At 48.4% G+C, this 19713-nt stretch overlaps 1 protein-coding gene across 4 annotated transcripts in view; it reads left to right on the top strand.

Moving 5' to 3' along the window:
• Positions 1-15238, top strand: part of LOC134728636 (uncharacterized) — a 38318-nt gene extending 23080 nt beyond the window's left edge. For 2 of the 4 annotated variants that reach the window (XR_010109248.1, XR_010109249.1), the window contains exons 2-3: positions 6126-6320; positions 7937-15238. Coding sequence is in view for 2 of the 4 variants with exons in the window: in XM_063594802.1 (XP_063450872.1) it covers positions 8412-8916 (505 nt within the window). In the remaining 2 variants the exon portion in view is untranslated. The remainder of the gene's footprint in view (positions 1-6125; positions 6321-7936) is intronic. The other 2 variants (XM_063594803.1, XM_063594802.1) reach the window with 2 other exon arrangements.
• Positions 15239-19713: the final 4475 nt, after the last annotated feature.

Below are 19713 nucleotides of genomic sequence, written 5' to 3'. Positions count from 1 at the left end.
TTCGCCAGGTGCAATGGCTCATGCCTGTAATTCCCACCCTTTGGGAGGCCAAAGCTGGAGGATCACTTAAGCCCAGAAGTGTGAAACCAGTCTGGGCAACAGCAAGACATTGTCTCTACAAAAAAAAAATTTTTTTAAGTTAGCCAGGCATGGAGGCACACGCCTGTAGTCCCAGCTACGTGGGAGGCTGAGGTGGGAGAATGGCTTGAGCCCAGGAGATCGAGGGTGCAGAGAGCCATGCTTGCACCACTGCAGTCCAGCCTGGTGAGACAAAGTGAGACCCTATCTCAGAAAAAGAAAAGAAAATATCCTGAGTTGCAAATGCTCTGAATACGCCTAACCTACAGGACATCATAGCTTAGCCTAGCCTACCTCAAACATGCCCAGAACACTTACATTGGCCTACAGTTGGGCAAAGTGATCTGTCCATACAGCCCACTGTAGAATATTGGTCATCCAGCCTAGTGATCCTGTGGCTGGCAGAGCTGCACTCACTGCTGCTGCCCAGCATCACGAGAGAGCATCGCACCACATATCACTCACCTAGGGAAAGATCAAAATCCAGCATTCGAAATACAGCTTCTACTGAATGCACATCGCTTTCGCATCATTGCTGAAGTAAAAAAATTTAAGTTGAACCTTCATAAGTCAGGGACTGTCATGACAATGTCATCTTTTCTTCTGGGCCCCACTCAAAACTGATAGCCTTTTAAGTTATTCAGAAAATGGGTCAGAGAAGAACATTCAAATGAGGTATACATTGCCTCCAAAATCCAAAACCACTGGGCATTGTGCCTCTTTCTTAGTGGTAGTAGGGCCCAGCTTAACATGCCCCAGACCGTTAGGCCCCCCAGAAGGTTCACTGAATGTTTGTGGGATTTATTTCCCACCCTCTGGCATACATATATCTCGTCAAGGTGGCTAGAATAGTTACTACTTCTAATCAGCATATTATCAACACATTAGATGAATGTGATGTCCTGTGGAGTAGAGAAGAGGACAAGGTCTCCACAAACTAGATGATGACAGATGACTGCGAATTGATACAGTCCTGAGTTTGGATAACGAATAGGTATTGCTAGCCCTGTCAGCTCAAAGCAAACTGCTTTTGATGGTCTTTACTAAAAATTACTGAGGAAAAAAGCATTCATCAGATCAATAGCTGCATACTTTGCTCCAAGGGATGCATTGATTTGCTTCATGAATGAAGGCACACCTAGAATAGCAGCTGCAATTGGAGTCACAACCTAATTGAGTTTATAATAATCCACGCCATTCTCTTGGATCCATCTTGGATCTGCACAGGCTAGAGAGCTAAGCTGAATGGAAATCATCAGCTCTGTGTCTTTCAGATCATTGATTAGTGGTGGCACTAATTTCTGCAATCTCTCCAGGAATGCAGTGCTGCTTTTGGCTCACTGCTTTTATAGGTAGAGGCTAACATTTATATGGTTTGTCTTTTTTTTTTTTTTTTTTTTTTGAATAGAGTTTCGCTCTTTTTGCCCAGGCTAGAGTGCAATGGCACTATCTCAGCTCACTGCAACCTCTGCCTCCCGGGTTCAAGCAATTCTCCTGCCTCAGCCTCCCAAGTAGCTAGGATTTCAGGCATGTACCACCATGCCCAGCTAATTTTGTATTTTTAGTAGAGATGGGGTTTCTCCATGTTGGTCAGGCTGGTCTCGAACTCTGACCTCAGGTGATCCACCTGCCTCAGCCTTCCAAAGTGCTAGGATTACAGGCGTGAGCCACCTCGCCCGGTGTCCATTTTTTTTCAATTCAGCGTAATTTGTATTGTCTCTGAAACTTAGCTTCCTCATCTGTGAAATACAGATAATGATGCCAGCCTTACTTGTGTTCAGAGGTTGTTGTAAGACTCAAATGAGATTGTGTAAGTTAAAATACATTACAAACTGTAGAACCCTCTACAGGGTATAAGGAATAAGCGCTAGAATTATTATTACCTCCTTCCATCCCCTCTTATATAGAAAATTTAGATTATAGTCCCCTTGTTACTATTTCAATCTATGTTTTTTGTTGTTGTTTTTGTTGCAAGTACTTGGAATCCACTCAAAGTAGTTTAAGCGTAAATATGGAATCGAATTTGAAAGATCCAGGAGTGTCTCAAGAAGCTCAGAATTCACAGGCAGGAAAGGCACTTGCGCATCATAAGGTGTAGAAAAAGGAACTGAAAAGGCATTGGGAGCTGTGGCCATGAGAGTGCACTGCTCACATCTCTGAATGCAGGGGAGTGTAACATGGCCCCCTGCTGCTGGGCTATGAAATTCTGTCACTGCATTTGCACTGAGACCACCCTTCTTGTGAGCTGCTCTCACCCGGTGACTGAGTGCAGGCCTGCCATACTAAGGCAGGCCCATTTCTGGGATATGGGGACTCCTCTGACAGGTGGCTTTGGCACAAGCACACCTCATCAGCTCTTGCAGAGCTTTCTTAGAACTACACTACGTTCTAAGCTGGGCATGGTTAGGCATGTGTAGTCCCAGCTACTCAAGAGGCTGAGGGAGGAGAATTGCTTGAGCTCAGGAGTTTGAGGCCAGCCTGGACAACAAAGGGAGACTGTCTCTGAAAAAGAAAGAACTACACTGCGTTCTAACACCTCCTCAACCCAGCCCTCCTCCCTTCCTGTCTCCTGGCAGGGGCTAGCTACACCTGCATTGCAGCTCTCCCAGGCTCTTCCGGCTTCCTGCTATTCGCTTCACAAGTGTTTTCCCAGCACATCTCTTGCACATTTAGTCCTATCTGGGCATCTTCTCAGAGGACTCAAACCTTAGGACAGGAACCTAAGTAATTCCTCTTTTGCAACTCCAAGTCTATGTGGACTCTTATTTTCTTTCTACTTTTCTACTTCCTTTCTGCTTTACTCTTTCACCCAACCCCTACCTAATCTTCTCAGCTTTTCCATTTATATAAAGAAAAATGTCTGACCCAGTTTCTAAATTTACAAATCCTTCCAGTTTGAGCACTAATTGACACTGATGTCTTTGAATCCTCACTTCAAGCTCCCAAAAGAAAGAATCAAGTGCCTTCACTTGGATTAGGAGCTCATCCCCGGTCCGGTTGTGGTAATTATGGCCAAGGAGACAGGTCTCATGATACAGACAGTATTACTGAGATTCACATCTCAGCTGATGACTTACTTTGTTTAATGAGAAAATGGAAGCAACTCAGGCCAGGTGCAGTGGCTCATGCCTGTAATCCCAGCACTTTGGGAGGCCAAGGCGGGAGGATCACTTGAGCCCAGGAATTTGAGACCAGCCTAGGCAACATGACAAAACCCTGTCTCTACCAAAAATAATTTAAAAATTAGCCAGGCAGGGTGGAGCACTCCTATGATCCCAGCTATTTGGGAGGCTGAGGTGGGAGGATCACTTGAGCCCAGGAGATTGAAGCAGTAGGAGTTAGTGAGCCATGATCTCGCCACTGCACTGGGCAACAGATTGAGACCCTGTCTCAGAAAAAAAAAAAAAGAAACAACTAGACCAGAACTGCCTCATTTTCCCATCACCAAATCTACCAGCCTATACCTGGACACACACTGCCTTTGTTCCTTTTAAGATGAAAGCCCACCAAATGAGTGTGCTCCCTGGGGTGATTTGTTATTCCACAGTAGATAACTAATATAACCAGCCAACATAAGAAAGAAAAGGCAGACTGGGTACAGTGGCTCACGCCTGTAATCCCAGCACTTTGGGAGGCCAAGGCAGATTGATCACTTGAGGCCAGGAGTTCGAGACTACCCTGGCCAACATGGTGAAACCCTATCTCTACTAAAAATACAGAAAAATTAGCCGGGCATGGTGGCACACACCTGTGGTTCCAGCTACTCGGGAGGCTGAGGCATGAGAGTCATTGAACCCGGGAGGCGAAGGTTGCAGTAAGCCGAGATTGCATCACTGCACTCTAGCCTGGGCAACAGAGCGAGACTCTGTCTCTAAATAAATAAAAATACTGCATCCCAGGGGAATGGCAGAGATTAATGCCACCTTCAAGAACAAAGGATGCAGGGGTAGTGTCCTCCCTCAAATCTCCACTTAATTCACCCATCTGGACCCTACGAGATCCAGGTATGTCCTGTAGTGTGAAAGTAGACTACAACAAACGAACCGAATATCCCAATTGCAGCTACTGTGCCAGATGCATCCATGCTAGAGTGGATTTACATAGTCTACACAGTGTGAGGGAACTGACCACTGATCTGGCAAATGCACGATTTCCCATCCCCACCAAAAGGAAGATCAGAAACAGTAGATTCACTTGGAATTGACAAAAGTATATATTTATGGTTTTCCTACAGGGCTGTGTTAACTGTCAAAATATGGTCTAAAGACATAAGAACTGTCTGAATATTTCTTAGAACTTCATATTAGTTCCTATGTTGATGATATCATATGCATCTTGCTAATGAGGCCAGGTGAGCAAGAAGTGTCAAGTACTTTGGGTGAGACACATACACTCTAGAAAGTGGAAGAAACGTCCTATGATATACAAGAGCTTGCCTCATCAGTGAACTTTTTAGGAGTCCAGTGGTCTAAGCGTGCTGAAACATTCTAAAGCAAGGAACAAATTACTGAAACTCATACCTACCACAGGGAAGAGGGAAGCACAACTTCTAGTAAATCCATTCATATTTTAGAGGCAGCATATTCCACAACTGGGAATACTGCTTAACCTAACACCTGGTAACACAAGAGGCTGCCATCTTTGACTGGGGGGCCCAGAATAGGAGAGAGCTCTGCAGCAGGTCCGGTTGCTACAAGTGGCAGACCCTACAGTCTTGATGTTTTAATTGATCCTCATCATTTCTCTTCCTCTGCTGTCCATTTTAGATTCCCCTTAACCTCAGGAAGCACCTCTGCTAAGGCTCTGGTCATTCCATTATATTACAGGTATCCAAGGTGGAGTTTCTAGCAAGCCCCAGCAGGACAATCACAATATAGGTCTTCAGGGTTCTGGAGCAAGACCATACTATCTGCAGCAGAGAATTAGACACCTTTTGAAGAATAGCTCCTGAAGGGCTACTAAACCCTGGCAGAGATGGAACACTTCACCAAGGGGCACCAAGTGACCATGTGTCTAGAACCGTTCGTTATTAGTTAGGTTCTGCCTATCAAACTCACCAAGACATAAAGTTGAATGGGCCTAGCCATAATCCATAGTAAGATGGAAATGGTATGTCCAGAACTGGGCATGAACAGAGCTACACAGTCAGGTGGCCTAGACACACATGTCACCTGCCAGTGTGGCACCAGTGCTTCTCCCTCAGCTCATGCCTGTGGCTGCACAGGGGGGCAAAGTCCCTTTATGATCAGCTGACAAAAGAGGAGAGCCTTTGCTTTTTCTTGATTCACAGATGGGTCAGACAGGTATACGGCTGCAAGCCAAAAATGAGCTGTGACTACAATACAGCCCACCATAGGCTGATCTTGACAAAGAGTGGCAAGGGAAATCCCCCCAGTGGATCAGTCCTCTCAGTGGTGCATCTGTTCATCCACTTCGTATGGAAAGACATGTAGCCCAAGGGTACACTTTATATTCATTCATGGCTACTAGCAACTGCCTTGATGGGTTGATCAGGGGTCTGGAAGGAGAAAGATTAGAAGATCAAGGACAAGGATGTCTGGGACAGAGGCATGTGGATGGACTATTTGAGTAGTTAGGAAGTGTGAAGAGGACCACCAGAGAGCATCTAACTTGAAAGAAACACCAAACAACCAGCTAGACAGAATGATTTAGCCAATTTGATGTCAACCAGATGCCATCAGCCACCCCAGAACTGACACAACGGGCATGTGAAGGAGAAACTATGGTGGCAGGGATGGGGACAAACACATGGACCGTCACTCACAAGGGCTGATGTAGCTACCACCACTGCTGAATGTTCAGCCTGCCAGCAATGCATCAGTGCTGATCCTCGGAAATGGCAGTAGCTCTCAAAGTAAATAAGTAGCCACTTGATAATAAGTTGACTACAATGGGTCCCTTCCATCCTAGAAATGGCAGAAATTTATTTTGACTAGAATGGACACATGGTTTACCTTTTCTGCCTGCAGGGCCTCAGCCAACGCCACTATCTGAGGGCTTACTGAGTGTTTTACCCACTGACATAGGTTCCCACGTAACATCACATCAGACCCAAGGGCCCATTCATTGCAAGGCGAAGGAGGCATGACAATGGCACTTGACCATGGGATCACTGGTCCTGTCACATTCTGCACCACCCAGAAGATACTGGCTTGAACGAAGAGAAGAAATGGGCTGTTGAAGGCATAGCTGAGATGCCAGCTCAGAGACGATGATACCAAGTAAGGAGGGGTTACTACCTTCCAGGGCACAGTGTACACTCTAATCAACAACCAATAAGGCGCTATGTCCCACTGGGAGGAATATATAGGTCCAGGAACCAAGGGGTAGAGATAGGAGCGGCTTCACTTTACATTAATCCCATTGGGGTATTTCTGTTACCACAACTCTAAGCTTTGAGGGTTTTAGGTTCTGGTTCCCAATAAGGAAATGTTTCCATGAAGGGATACAGCAAAAGTACACCAAGGAACCAGTAGGCAAGAAGCAGGAGCCACCATCCTGGCAGGAGTAGTGGACCCTGCCCACCAGGAAGAGATGGGGCTGCAGTTGCACAGTGGGAGCCAGAAGGAATATGTCTTTGTACTCTTGCCCCTTGCTGATGATAAATGCACAGGTGCAGCAGCCATAGCCTGAAAAGGGTGTGGTGGCCAGGGGCTCAGCTGAGGTGCTTCCTGCAGGGAGGAGAATCTAAAATGGATAGAAGCCGAGGCGGGCTCAGTGGCTCACGCCTATAATCTCAGCACTTTGGGAGGCCAAGGTGGGAGGATCACCTGAGGTCACAGTTTGAGACCAGCCTGGCTAACATAGTGACACCCTGTCTCTACTAAAAAAAAATTACAAAAATTAGCCAGGTGTGGTGGCATGTGGCTGTAATCCCAGCTACTCAGGAGACTGAGGCAGGAGAACTGCTTGAACCTGGGAGGCGGAGGTTGCAGTGAGCCGAGATCGTGCCATTGCATTCCAGCCTGGGCGACACAGTGAGACTCGGTCTCAAAACAAAAAGTAAAATAAAATAAAATGGATAGAAGTCTGGGTGCAGTGCTTCATACCTGTAATCCTAGCACTTTGGGAGCCTGAGGCAGGAGGATCACTCAAGCTCAGAAATTCAACATCAGCCTGGGCAACATAGTGAGACCTCATCTCTTAAAAAAAATTAATTAGTTGGGTGTAGTGGCACACACCTGTAGTTCCAGCTACTCAGGTGGCTGAAGCAGGAGGATCACTTGAGCTTGGGAAGTGGAGGCTGCAGTGAGCTGTGATCACACCACTGCACTCCAGCCTGGGCAATAGAACAAGTCTCTAAATAAATAAATAAAGATAAAATGGATAGAAGAGGGAGATGGGGAGTATCGGTGAGACCTCAAGAACAGCTGCAGTGGTGGGGGCTGTGGTCATCTGATGAACCATTAGTTTGTTCCAGAGAAAGACGAGCTGCTCCCAGAACTTACCCAGAGTTGTGGATCTGAGTGGCACAAGAGGCTGTGGACGCCCTGATAAACAATCCAAATCCCCCTCAAGACAGAGGCTCTGCCCCAGCTGCTGGGAGGATTGCTGGCTCACAGCCCTCCTCAGGAATTGCCCCCAAGTGAAGACAGCTTCCCCACCCAATGTCCCACCACCCCTCTGGGGACAGTGTGTACCCAGTGACTGGCTGAAGCTGGGGTACAAAGGTCTGGCCTCTCAGCTCGGTGGGGGCTGGGGGCATCTGAAGCTGGGACGGCCATGAGGCTTTTCTAATGCTTCAACACCCTCCATGGGTTCAGCTGAGGGGTGTGTCGAGACTGCCTTGCAGCCCAGCTTCTCCCTCTGAGCAAGTCTGCTTCCTTCCCTTCTGTAGGTGCTGAACCTGAGAGCAGCCCCAGTACACTCCCTGCATGGGAATCTCCATCTCAAAGTCAGCCTCCAGGGAGCCCGCCCTGAAACAGATTCTGTCATGGAACTCAACAGAGTATCCCGGTGCGGATAACCAGTGTTGGGAGTTAGAGCACGGACTCTCTCCACCTGCACGGTGCTGGAGCTCTGCACACCCCCTCTGCAGCCATCCCTCGCCGCTGTCCCTTAGCTGATGCCCTTGCCCTCTGTGTGTCCTTCCTCATGGCCTGCAGGTTTCAGATCCCAAGCTACAGATCATGTCTTCTAGTCTGGGCTCTGGCAGAGAGTTCGGAAGCACTCTTATTATCTTAGCAGCAGCATGTGTGGAAATCATTTCTCATTACAGCGGAGGGCAGGCATTGTGCAGAGGGTTAAGTGGGCCTGCTTGAAGTTGGTTGTTCTTAGCTCTCATGTCTATGCCTTGGTCCCTTTCCCCTCAGGACTTGGAGAGCAAGCTGTTTGAGTCTGATGCAACCCCTGGGCTTCGACTATCATGCCAAAAGGCAGCAAATAAGTGCCTTTTCTTCCCTTCAGAATACATGGACAATCCAAAGCTCTATTAGTCTATTATTCAGAATGAAAAGTGTTTACAATATTCGTCCTCTTACTCCTCAGTATGTGAGACTGTTCCTCATAGCAGGTAATTTCTTCCGAATTCAAAAACTCCTCATGGAAGCATCTGTTTTTGTCATCAAGGAGGGGGCTGTATGTGGAATTGCAAGGCCAAAGACATCTCGGGTCAACTCTTCTCAGGACCAGATCCAAGTCGCCAGTGAGAACACACATTCAGGCAGCCTCCACCAGCGCCCTGCCTCAGGAGCGAGGCTCCCTGCTTCATGTGGGCAAGAGCTGCCCTTGTTTTCCCAGCGGGCAGTTGGGGGTCTGGAGCCTAGGAAGCAAAGTGAAGCACACACTCCTGCTTCCTTCCTTCCCTGCAGTTGGTGAGTTTCTGGCTCAGTTTAGGTTAATATCATCTCTTCAGCCTGGCCCAGTTTACCACTATGGGAACGAGCCTAGCAGCAGGGGCTGCCAGACCTGGAAATAGATCTGCTCATTGCAGTGTGGCAGGTGCAGAGAAACAGAGCCAGCTATAGCTGGAAGAGAATCTTAGGGCACAGAGATGCACCAACATGTATGAACAAGTCGAGACCCAAGTACCAAGCTGTAGAGTTACTGCACCATAGCAACCCAGGCCAGCAGGCAAGGCAAGAGGGCAGTTATTACAGAGAGCCATGGGGCAAGAGTAGAGCCACCTTGACAGTGGGGGTGACCAGAAGCCACATCTAGGAGTGTTGGCCCAGAGTCTCTGCATTTCCTCCTGCTCAGGACCTTAAGAGAGGCCCATCTTAAATGCCACTGTCTCCATGAGCTTTTGGAAACCTTACCAGTTTCCTCCCATGTTCAGGGAGTTCCACTAGGGTAACATTCCTGCCTTCTCTCCACCCCTCTATTACTTTGCCCCAGGGAAAATAAAAGATGACTGCTTGGATAGGTAGGTGGGGAGGGGAAACTGGTCCTGTGTAGGCCAGTGGGCCCCTCCATCGCCTTGGGGGTGAGCCGCATGCAGGGTATAAAATCCCACTGCTCTCGCTGAGGGGGCTGCACTCCTGCAGGACTAAAGGAGGCTTTCTCTGGTTGAGGGCTACCATGGCTGGGCGGGTGAGCCTGCCTCCTAGTGGGATTTGCATTAGCAGCTCACTTAGTTCACAGGTCTAAAGCTGTGTCCTCCAGCCCAGCCCTCTAGCAGTAATTAAGAGGATATTTTGGTTCCTATTGCCACTCCTTTGTTTTATTTCTCAGGGCCCTCAAAGACACCCCAGAATAGATTTCCTGTCCCCTTTAATCTTGCCCTTCTTTGAGTACCCATTGCATTTTGTGGTATATTTCTAGCATGACCTTTCATTCTTTCAGTAATTACCTCCTTATTTCCTTCACCCCTGCATTTAAAAAAAATTTTTATAGATGAGGTCTCACTCTGTCACCCAGGCTGGAGTGCAGTGGTGCAATCATAGCTCGCTGCAGCCTTAAACTCCTGGGCTCAAGCAGTCTTCCTGCCTCTGCCTCCCAAGTAGCTGGGACCACAGGTGCACATGACCATGCCCAGCTAACTTTTTTTTTCTTTTTTGTAGAGACGGGAGTCTTACTTTGTTGCCCAGCCTGGTCTCAAACTCCTGGCTTCAAGCAATCCTTCTACTTTGGCCTTCCAAAGTGCTGGGATTACAGGCATGAGCCACCATGCCCAGCCTCCTTCTCTTACTAGCTGAGAACTAAGAGAAGACACTCTGGAGACAGAGGAGGAAACAGTGACGATGCCACATGATGAATACATAATGGAGGGTGAAGACAAGGGTCCGTCAGGGGCACCAAGGAGGGAAACCCAGTTCTGTGGGGAAGGTATGGGGCAGCTTCACAAGCCCAGTGTCTGCTCCCTTTGTGGGAGACGTGTTGTTTCAGCATCCATTCCCCCTTCTTTTAGGAAAAGTGCTTGAATTTCCTTTTCATGGAACCACCCACCTCCCTCTCATCCATGCATTCTATTCCCAGTATCAGGGGTAGACAAGTGACTTCAGGCTTGGCCAATTAGGGTTCTGACTCTTGGTCAAATCGGAGTGAATCCTGAGTCATTTGTAAACTCCAAGGAAAGGGCTTGCTTTGTTTTCTGTTGAATGCAGTGCTCTGAGATAGCCGGAAATGAAACTGCTCTCTTGCCACACTGAAGGCTAGAGAAGGGCCTGGCCAGGAAATGATGCCAGTGATCAGGGGTGGAGCTGGAAGAGGGGGAGTGAGGAGGCCCAGACATCTTGGGAGCCCCAAATTCACCTCAGGATTTAACTTCTCCGCTGCTCAGCCAATAAATTCCTTTCTTCCATGACTAATTTGAGTTGAGTTTTTAGTTTTTGCAACTAAAACAGCACTGACTAATACACCCTTAGGTAAGATTAGAGCAAGAATTTCCAATATCTGTGTTCTTCATCCTGAAATTTGGTGAGAATATCTAAGGTTCTTTTGTCTTTTAAAAGAATTCTGTTGCAATGGAAAGTATCAACCCATATTTTTCCATTTCTCCAAAATGTTTTAGTGTATATCTATGGGGCACAAACTTAATCTCTGTAGGCCCTCTGCCATAGTTGCTCTGTGCCACTTGATAAGGGGCTGGTATCTAGAATATATAAAAACTCTTAAAACTCAGCCGGGCATGGTGGCTCATGCCTATAATCCCAGCTCTTTGGGAGGCCGAGGCAGGCGGATCACCTGAGGTCAGGAGTTTGAGACCAGCCTGGCCAACACGGTGAAACTCTATCTCTCTGAAAATACAAAAATTAGCCGGGCATAATGGCTCATTCAAGACTGAGGCAGAAGAACCACTTGAACCCAGGAGTTGGAGGTTTCAGTGAGCCCAGATGGCGCCACGGCACTCCATCCTGTGCAACAGAGTGGCACAGGATGGCAAAAACAAACAAAAGCTCTTAAAACTCAACAATAAAAGACAACCCACTTTAAAAATGAGAAAAGGGCCAAGTGTGGTGGTAATCCCAGCACTTTGGGAAGTTGAGGTGGGTAGATTGCTTGAGCCCAGGAGTTTGAGAGCAGCCTGGGCAACATGGCAAAACCACATCTCTACAAAATACAGAAAAGAAAAAAAAAAATCAGTCAGGTGTGGTGTTGCACACCTGTAGTCCCAGCAACCTGGAGGCTGAAGTGTGAGGATTGCTTAAACCTAAGGAGATAGAGGCTGCAATGAGCTGCAGTTGTGCCACTGCACTCTACCTTGGGCAACAGATGAAGACGCTGTCTCAAAAAATAAGAATAAAGAAAGAAAGATGGGAAAAGAATTTATTTCTTTCCTTTTTTTTTTTTTTAGACAAGGTCTGGCTGGTCCCCCAGGCTGGAGTGCAGTGGTGCAATCTTGGCTCACTGCAACCTCTGCCTCTCAGGTTCAAGTGATTCTCCTGCCTCAACTTCCCGAGTAGCTGGTACTACAGGAGCAAGCCACCACACCCAGCTAATTTTTGTATTTTTAGTAGAGCCGGAGTTTCACCATGTCGGCTAGGCTGGTCTCAAACTCCTGACCTCAAGTGATCTGCCCACCTCGGCCTCCGAAAGTGCTGGGATTACAGGTGTGAGCCACTGAACCTGGCCTTTTTTTGCTGCTGTTGTTCGTTTTGTTTTGTTTTTATTTTGTTTTTGTTTTGAGATGGAGTCTCGCTCTGTCACCCAGCCTGGAGGGCAGTGGCTCAATTTTGGCTCACTGCAACCTCTGCCTCCTGGGTTCCAGTGATCCTCCTGCCTCAGCCTGCTGAGTAGCTGAGACTACAGCCGAGACACCACCACGCCTGGCTAATTTTTTTTTTTTAAGTAGAGATGGGGTTTCAGCATTTTGGCCAGGCTGATTGTGAACTCCTGACCTCAAGTGATCTGCCCACTGCACCTGGCCTTTTTTTCTTTTTTTTTTAATAGAGATGAGTACAATGGACTTTAGGGACTCAGGGTAAAGGGTGGGAAGGGGGTGAAGGATAAAAGACTACACATTGGGTACAGTGTGCACTGCATAGGTGGTAGGTGCACCAAAATCTCAGAAATCACCACTAAACGACTTATTCCTATAACCGAACACCACCTGTTCCCCAAAAACCTATTAAAAAAAAAAAAACTCATGTAAGTAAATAAATAGAGCCCAGGAGCAGTGGCTCACACCTGTAATCCCAGCACTTTGGGAGGCCGAAGTGGGCAGATCACCTGAGGTTGGGAGTTTGAGACCAGCCTGGCCAACATGGAGAAATCCTGTCTCTACTAATAATACAAAAATTAGGTGGGCGTGGTGGCACATGCCTGTAATCCCAGCTACTTGGGAGGCTGAGGCAGGAGAATCACTTGAACCTGGGAGATGGAGGTTGCAGTGAGTAAAGATCACCCCATTGCACTCCAGCCTGGGTGACGAGCGAAACTCCATCAAAAGAAGAAAAAAAAGAAAGGAAAGAAAGATGCGGTCTGGTGGTGCTGCCCAGGCTGGAGTGCAGTGGCTATTCATAGGTATGATCATAGTGCACTGCAGCCTCAAGACTCTTGGGTTCCAGTGGTCCTCCTGCCTCAGCCTCCTGTGTAGCTGGTACTACAGGCTACAGCTAAACTGCTCAGTTCCTCAGTCCTTCTTCATCTCCCACAGTGGATACAGAGCGTGGCAGCCCCCTCTCAGGAAGTCATGGATCTTTATGGCTGGCAGGACTGTAAAGTCACCCAGTTCAGCCCCTCATTTACATATAAGGAAACAGTCCTACAGAGAAGGCGTACCTTTTTAAGTCACACATTTGAGCAAATAAATAATTATCTCCTCACACATTTAAGATTGCTATTACATCCTTTTCTCTGGAACTTTTAACCTTTCATCCACTCAGAATGCTTGCCTGGACCCTCTCCAATTTCTCAATATCTTTCTTTTTTTTTTTTTTTTTTTTTGGAGACGGAGGCTTGCTCCGTCACCCAGACTGGAGTGCAGTGGCATGATCTTGGCTCACTGCAACCTCTGCCTCCCAGGTTCAAGCAATTCTCCTGCCTCAGCCTCTCAAGTAGCTGGGATTACAGGCGCCCACCACCACGCCCGGCTAATTTTTGTATTTTTAATGGAGACGGGGTTTCACCTTGTTGGCCAGGCTGGTCTCAAACTCCTGACCTCAAGTGATCCACCCACCTCAGCTTCCCAAAGTGCTGGAATTACAGGCGTGAGCCCTCGTGCCCAGCTCAACATCTTTCTTAAGTGGGCCCAAGGTTGGGGGGAAAATCTCACCGTAGAGATATTTGTTAGATATCGAGCATGTGCTGAAGAAGGCATCTGTGATGATTAATTTTATGTGTCAGTTGGACTGGACCATGGGGTGCCCAGATATCAGCTTGAACATTACTCTGGGTCCATCTGTGAGGGCGTGGGGTAGGACTGGCATTTATGTTGGTGGAGCAAGTAAAGCAGGCTGCCTCCCTAACGCAGGGGATCCTCATCCATCAGCTGAGGGCCCAAATAGAACAAAAGGCTGAGTTGGAGGGCGCCCCTCCTGCATGACCAACTTTCAAGTGGTGACCTCAGCTTTCTTCCTGTTTTTGGACTTGAACTGAAACATCAGCTCTTCCTGGATCTTCAGCCTGCTGGCCTTCAGACTAGAACTACAACCTCGGCTCTCCTGGGTCTCGGCTTGCTGACTCACCCTGCAGAACTTGGGACTTGTCAGCCTCTACATTTGTATGAGCCAATTCCTTATAATGTCTTTCTGTATATGTACATATATCTCCACATCTTATTGTTCTGCTTCTCTGGAGAACCCTGAGTAATACAGCATCATTCCAAGATCAGCAGAAATGTTAGTGCTTCTGAGGAATTACTGCAAAGGGTACCTGAATAGCAGCACATGCTCTCAGTACCCCCGCCTTCTGTTGTCTGCTGTTGCCTGCTCCATCCCCACCCTTTGGGTTGATTTCAGGATAGAGATATGGGGATGGGACTGGGGTTGGGTGTGCGGTTACCCAGAACAGCCAGGATGTGTGCACGCTGTGACCCAGGAGCATCAAGCACTGCTCAAGCTGCTTGGAAAAGAAAACAAAAGTCAGGAAAGTGAGGAGCTGGGTAGGTGCTGGAAAGGAGCAGGAAGAAACGGGCAAGGGTAGGAGAGAAGCGGAAAAAACAATCCCTGAGACACAGCTGGTGTAACCAAGGCTCTGTTTCCCCCACGGTTTGAGAGTGGGTGAGCCTGACTTCAAGGCCCAGCTCTGTTCAAAGATAAGACACTGATTTTCTTCAAGAAGACAGAGCTGGTGAGTGGCCTCATGTCTTACCATCATGGAAAGGTGAGGGCTGGGGGAGAGAGAAGGGGCAGCCAAGGCCTCAGAGTGGTGTAGGCCTCACCCTTGTGCTCACATGTCCCAACCACTGCCAGCGGTGCCACCTCTGAATCCCAGACCCCACATGTAACCATCCTCTACCTGGACCACAGGAGGAAGCTCCACGTTATTTGCCAGGGTTCAGGGTAAGGGGCATGATCTAAGTTGGGCAAAAGAGAGTCATCCTGTTACCTTAAAAAGGAGTCTAGGGTGAGCCCCAGTCTGCTGGTGGCCATCTTCACCACCTTTGGGGAGAGATGGCCTGAGCAGACACACAAAGCAAAGAGGTGGAGAGAAACTGTGTCTTTGTGTCATTGTTTGAGTCCCTGGACCCAGCCCAGTCCCCCCGACTACGCTGAACTTTTCAATTGTGGAAAACAATAAATTCCATTTAGTTAAGAAATTTTCAGTTCTGGGTCTTGCAGCTGTGAGCATTCTGACAACCTTGATGTTCCAGGCCCTCCTGGGCTAGGTCCATGAGCTAATTGCTTGCCCTGCACCTCCAGTGGGAAGGAGCTGCTCACATCAACTCAGTGTTCCCCAAAGCCACGCCTTTCCTTTCCTGCTTTCACACCACTGCCTTCACCATGCTCTCATGAAGGCCTGCCCCTTCTCCAAGGCCCAGATCAAGTCTCTTCTTTAGGAAGTGTTCCTTGGCTATCACGTTTCGGTGTCATCAGGTTTCCTCTTTCCTGGTGGCTGGATTGGAAGGCCTTAGAGGGCAAGGATCATATGTGTTAGAATTTCTGCATCCTCCACAAGGCACTTGTGTTCAGTGTATTTGCTGAATGAATGTCACATTAAAAAGCATGACCCGGCCGGGTGTGGTGGCTCATGCCTGTAATCCCAGCTTTTTGGGAGGCCAAGGCAGGCGGATCACCTGAGGTCAGGAGTTCAAGACCAGCTTGGCAAACATGGTGAAACCCCATTCTCTACTAAAAAATACAAAAATTAGCCAGGCATGGTGGTGTGCGCCTGTAATTCCAGCTACTCAGGAGGCTGAGGCAGGGGAATTGCTTGAACCCAGAGGTGGAGATTGCAGTGAGCCAAGATCGCACCACTGCACTCCAGCACTCCAGAGTGCACTCTTGTCCACTCGCAACAGAGTGAGACTCCACCTTAAAAAAAAATAAAAACAACAACACATGACTCCTGGCCTAATGGACTGATAAGGTAAACAAGAAGAAAGACACAGGCCTGTACACATAATAGAAATTGGGTGTGTACCAGCCTGGGCAACATGGCAAGGCTCTGTCTCTGCAAAAAATAAATTAGCCAGAGGTAGTGGCTCACACCTGCAGTCCCAGCCACTCAGGTGGCTAAGGTGGGAGGATCACTTGAGCCTGGGAGGTTGAGGCTGCAGTGAGCCATGATTGCAGCACTACACTCCAGCCTCCAGACAGAGCAAGATCCTGTCAAAGAAAAGAAAGAAAAAAGAAAAGAAAAGGAAGGAAGGGAGGGAAAGAAAGGAAAGAAAGAGAGAAAGAGAAAGAAAAAGAGAAAAAAAGGAAAGAAATTGCATGTGTGTACATGCAAGCAAATTTCCCATACCCTGTTAGAATATGAGAAAGCAAACAGATGGAAAGAATCAATAACGGGGCAGGGCGCAGTGGCTCACCCCTGTAACCCCAGCACTTTGGGAGGCCAAGACGGGCGGATCACCTGAGGTCAGGAGTTTGAGACCAGCCTGGCCAACATGGCAAAACCCCATCTCTACTAAAAATATAAAAATTAGCTAGGCATGGTGGTGCATGCCTGTAATCCTAACTACTTGGGAGGCTGAGGTTGGAGAATTGTTTGAATCAGGGAGGTGGAGGTTGCAGTGAGCCGAGATCTTGCCACTGCACTCCAGCCTGAGCAACAAAGTGAGACTCCGTCTCAAAAAATAAATAAGAAAAAATGAATGAGACATTCTTCCTTTATTAAAATAAAACCCATCCACCACCCCAAGGTTATTCCAGAAGGAAACTCTCCACCAATAGTGGTGGCACTAGACATATACTGAGAGACCCCCAAGAGGGAAGTGAAGCCATGGGGGCATCTGGAGCTACATGGTGTATCTCGCTACACAGGGAGGCCCTTTACAAGGCTAGCTGCCATTTTCTACCAAGACAGGACAGGAACCTTCCAAACAGGGCAGCCTGCAGGCCCTGCACCTTCAGGCCCCATTCTCAGACACCTGTACAACCCCTTAAGCCAGACGGACTCACAGCTGTCTCTGGAAAGTTCTTCGTTACCTGACTCTTTAGACACAGGGTTGGCTGGAGGGGACTCTCCCTCACCTTGTACATCTTATGAAGACCATTGCCACCCCCTGTGTTGCTGTCCCACTCAGCTGAAGGGGCTGGCCAGTCCCGCATAAACCCTCCAGCTCTGAGATCAGCCAATCTTCCCTGGACACTGCTCTCTCCCCCAGCAAAAAAGCCAAGAATTTTCCCCAAAGCTTATGGTGAGGAACCGGTGTGTGTGTGTGTGTGTGTTTGAGATGGAGTCTCACTCTGTCAGGCTGGAGTCCAGTGGCACAATCTCGGCTCACTGCAACCTCTGCCTCCCGGGTTCAAGTGATTCTCCTGCCTCAGCCTCCCGAGCAGCTGGGACTACAGGCACCTGCCACCATGCCTGGTTAATTTTTGTATTTTTAGTAGAGACGGGGTTTCACCATGTTGGCCAGAATGGTCTCGATCTCCTGACCTTGTGATCCGCCCACCTCGGCCTCCCAAAGTGCTGGGATAATAGGCGTGAGCCACCGCACCCGGCCAGAACTGATCTTAATTCTCAAACCAGTGACCCTAATGAAGCGTCTTCGTTTCAGGTGGGCTCATTCAAAACGACATTTTCAGGCTTGGTGCAGTGGCTCAAGCCTGTAATCCCAACCCTTTGGGAAGGGAGGCAGAAGGATTGCTTGAAGCCAGTAGTTTGAGACCAGCCTGGGCAACATGGTGAGACTGTCTCTACCCACCCCCACAAAAAAAACATTTTCTCTTCTCCACAAACCTCCTGCCTCCCATTAAAATGTCACTCCCCCCAAAAAATGCAGAGGAAGAGGTAAGATTGCAGGCTATTTGAAAACAGGGGCATGAAGTTTGTCAGTTCCCTTCTGTCTCCCCACAGCATCTGTGTTCCATTAGTGTAGTGGCTGAGAGCGTGGATATTTCAGGCAAGATGCCAGCTGAAGATTCTCTAGTCATCTTGGGAAAGCCGCCCTGCCCCAGATGCACCACCTCTTCCTGTGTCCCAGGGTCCTCTCCTTGCGGCCCTTCACATCCCATGGCTTCTCGTGTGCGGGCCCCTCTTCGCCTGTGCAGTTGATGCCACCTTCCAGCTGCCATGTGACAGGTGGGCAGAGACTGGGGCTCCCGCATTCCCAACTCCAGCACCTGGCTGAGACACTGGGCCCTGGGATTGACTGTGACCGCCCTCTTCCCCTTTGGCAGGTCCTGTCTCCCACTTTCAACACCCTCACTTAAGGCCAGGCAGAACCCTTCCTACTGCCACCAGTCATTAAAATAAGGCTGCATCCCTCCCTTCCCTTCTGAAAATCCTTCCTGGGCTCCTTCTGCTGTTAGTGCCTTAAATGAGCGCCCCTCACCTTTCTAACCTCGGCTCTTACCACGTCCTGGCCACCAGTGTGCTTTTGCTCTTGCCATTCTCTCAGCAGGAGTGTCCCTATCCCAGTTCACTCCCACATCAAGTGTGGCTCAAGCTGCGTCCTCTAGGAAGCCTTTCATTATCACTCAGGTCAGAACTGGCTCCCTTCTGGGCACAGGACTTTTCCGAGCTGGCCGCCCACTTCACTCTGCCTTTCTGTGGACAAGTCCATCTCCTGAACTAAGGACATAAAATCCTTGCAGACAGGGTCCTGTCCGTCACTGTATATTTCATGGTGCCTAATGGTGCTTTGTCTGAATGGACATGAAATGAGAACACACTCCCAGCTTCCAAGAAAGATGTGTATTCTCCCTAACAACAACAAAAGAGACCTAAATGGGCTGCTCCCTGAAGAGAGCCCTCAGCTCTTTTACCGTGATGCACACTCGGGGCTGGGTGTAGGCTGTGTGATCAAATGTATGAAGGAAGAAGGAATGGAGAGAACGTGGGCAATCAAGGCCTGGCACTGCCCTACAGGAGGCTTACAGGTCACACTCCCAGAACTGTCTCTATCCCCATGCCTCTCCTAGTAAGATTCATTGCCTATGGTTTCAAAGAAAGTGCAGTTTCTAGGGAGTGAAGGAAAACGTGAAATACAGAAAATAAAGACAGAAAAACACACAAATTATTAAATAAAATTTAAACAATAGAGGGAAAGTGTAGTTTGTTCTGCAAGCCACAGCCCAAAGAAGTCTATTTCCTCCCACAGGATGGCTAGAGTTTAGGAGCCACGTTCTCCTCTATAGCTCACCAGAGGACGCAGCCTGAAGAGCTCAGGGTTTGAAGGTTGGGCCTTGGGCGGGAGTCAGCTACTATTTCTAGCTGTTCTAGAAAGACCTAGAAACTTCCTGTGTGAAAACAGGATTAGGAAGCTCTGGGGGTGAAAATGCCATGCACGGAGCTGGCCCATGCCAAGTCCCTTCTATTTTAAATTACATCTTTGGCCAGGCACGGTGGTTCATGCCTGTAATCCCAGCACTTTGGGAGGCCAAGGTGGGTGGATAACCTGAGGTTAGGAGTTCCAGACCAGCCTGGCCAACATGGTGAAACCCTGTCTCTACTAAAAATACAAAAAAATTATCTGGGCATAGTGGCGCATGCCTGTAATCGCAGCTACTCAGGAGGCTGAGCCAGGATAATCGCTTGAATCCAGGAGGCAGAGGTTGCAGTGAGCTGAGATCATGCCACGTTACACTCCAGCCTGGGTGACAGAGCGAGACTCTTGTCTCA

This window comes from Pan paniscus, chromosome 12 (genome assembly GCF_029289425.2).
Source record: "Pan paniscus chromosome 12, NHGRI_mPanPan1-v2.0_pri, whole genome shotgun sequence".
Classification (NCBI taxonomy): Eukaryota; Metazoa; Chordata; class Mammalia; order Primates; family Hominidae; genus Pan; species Pan paniscus.
This window is presented reverse-complemented; position numbering and strand designations above follow the sequence as displayed.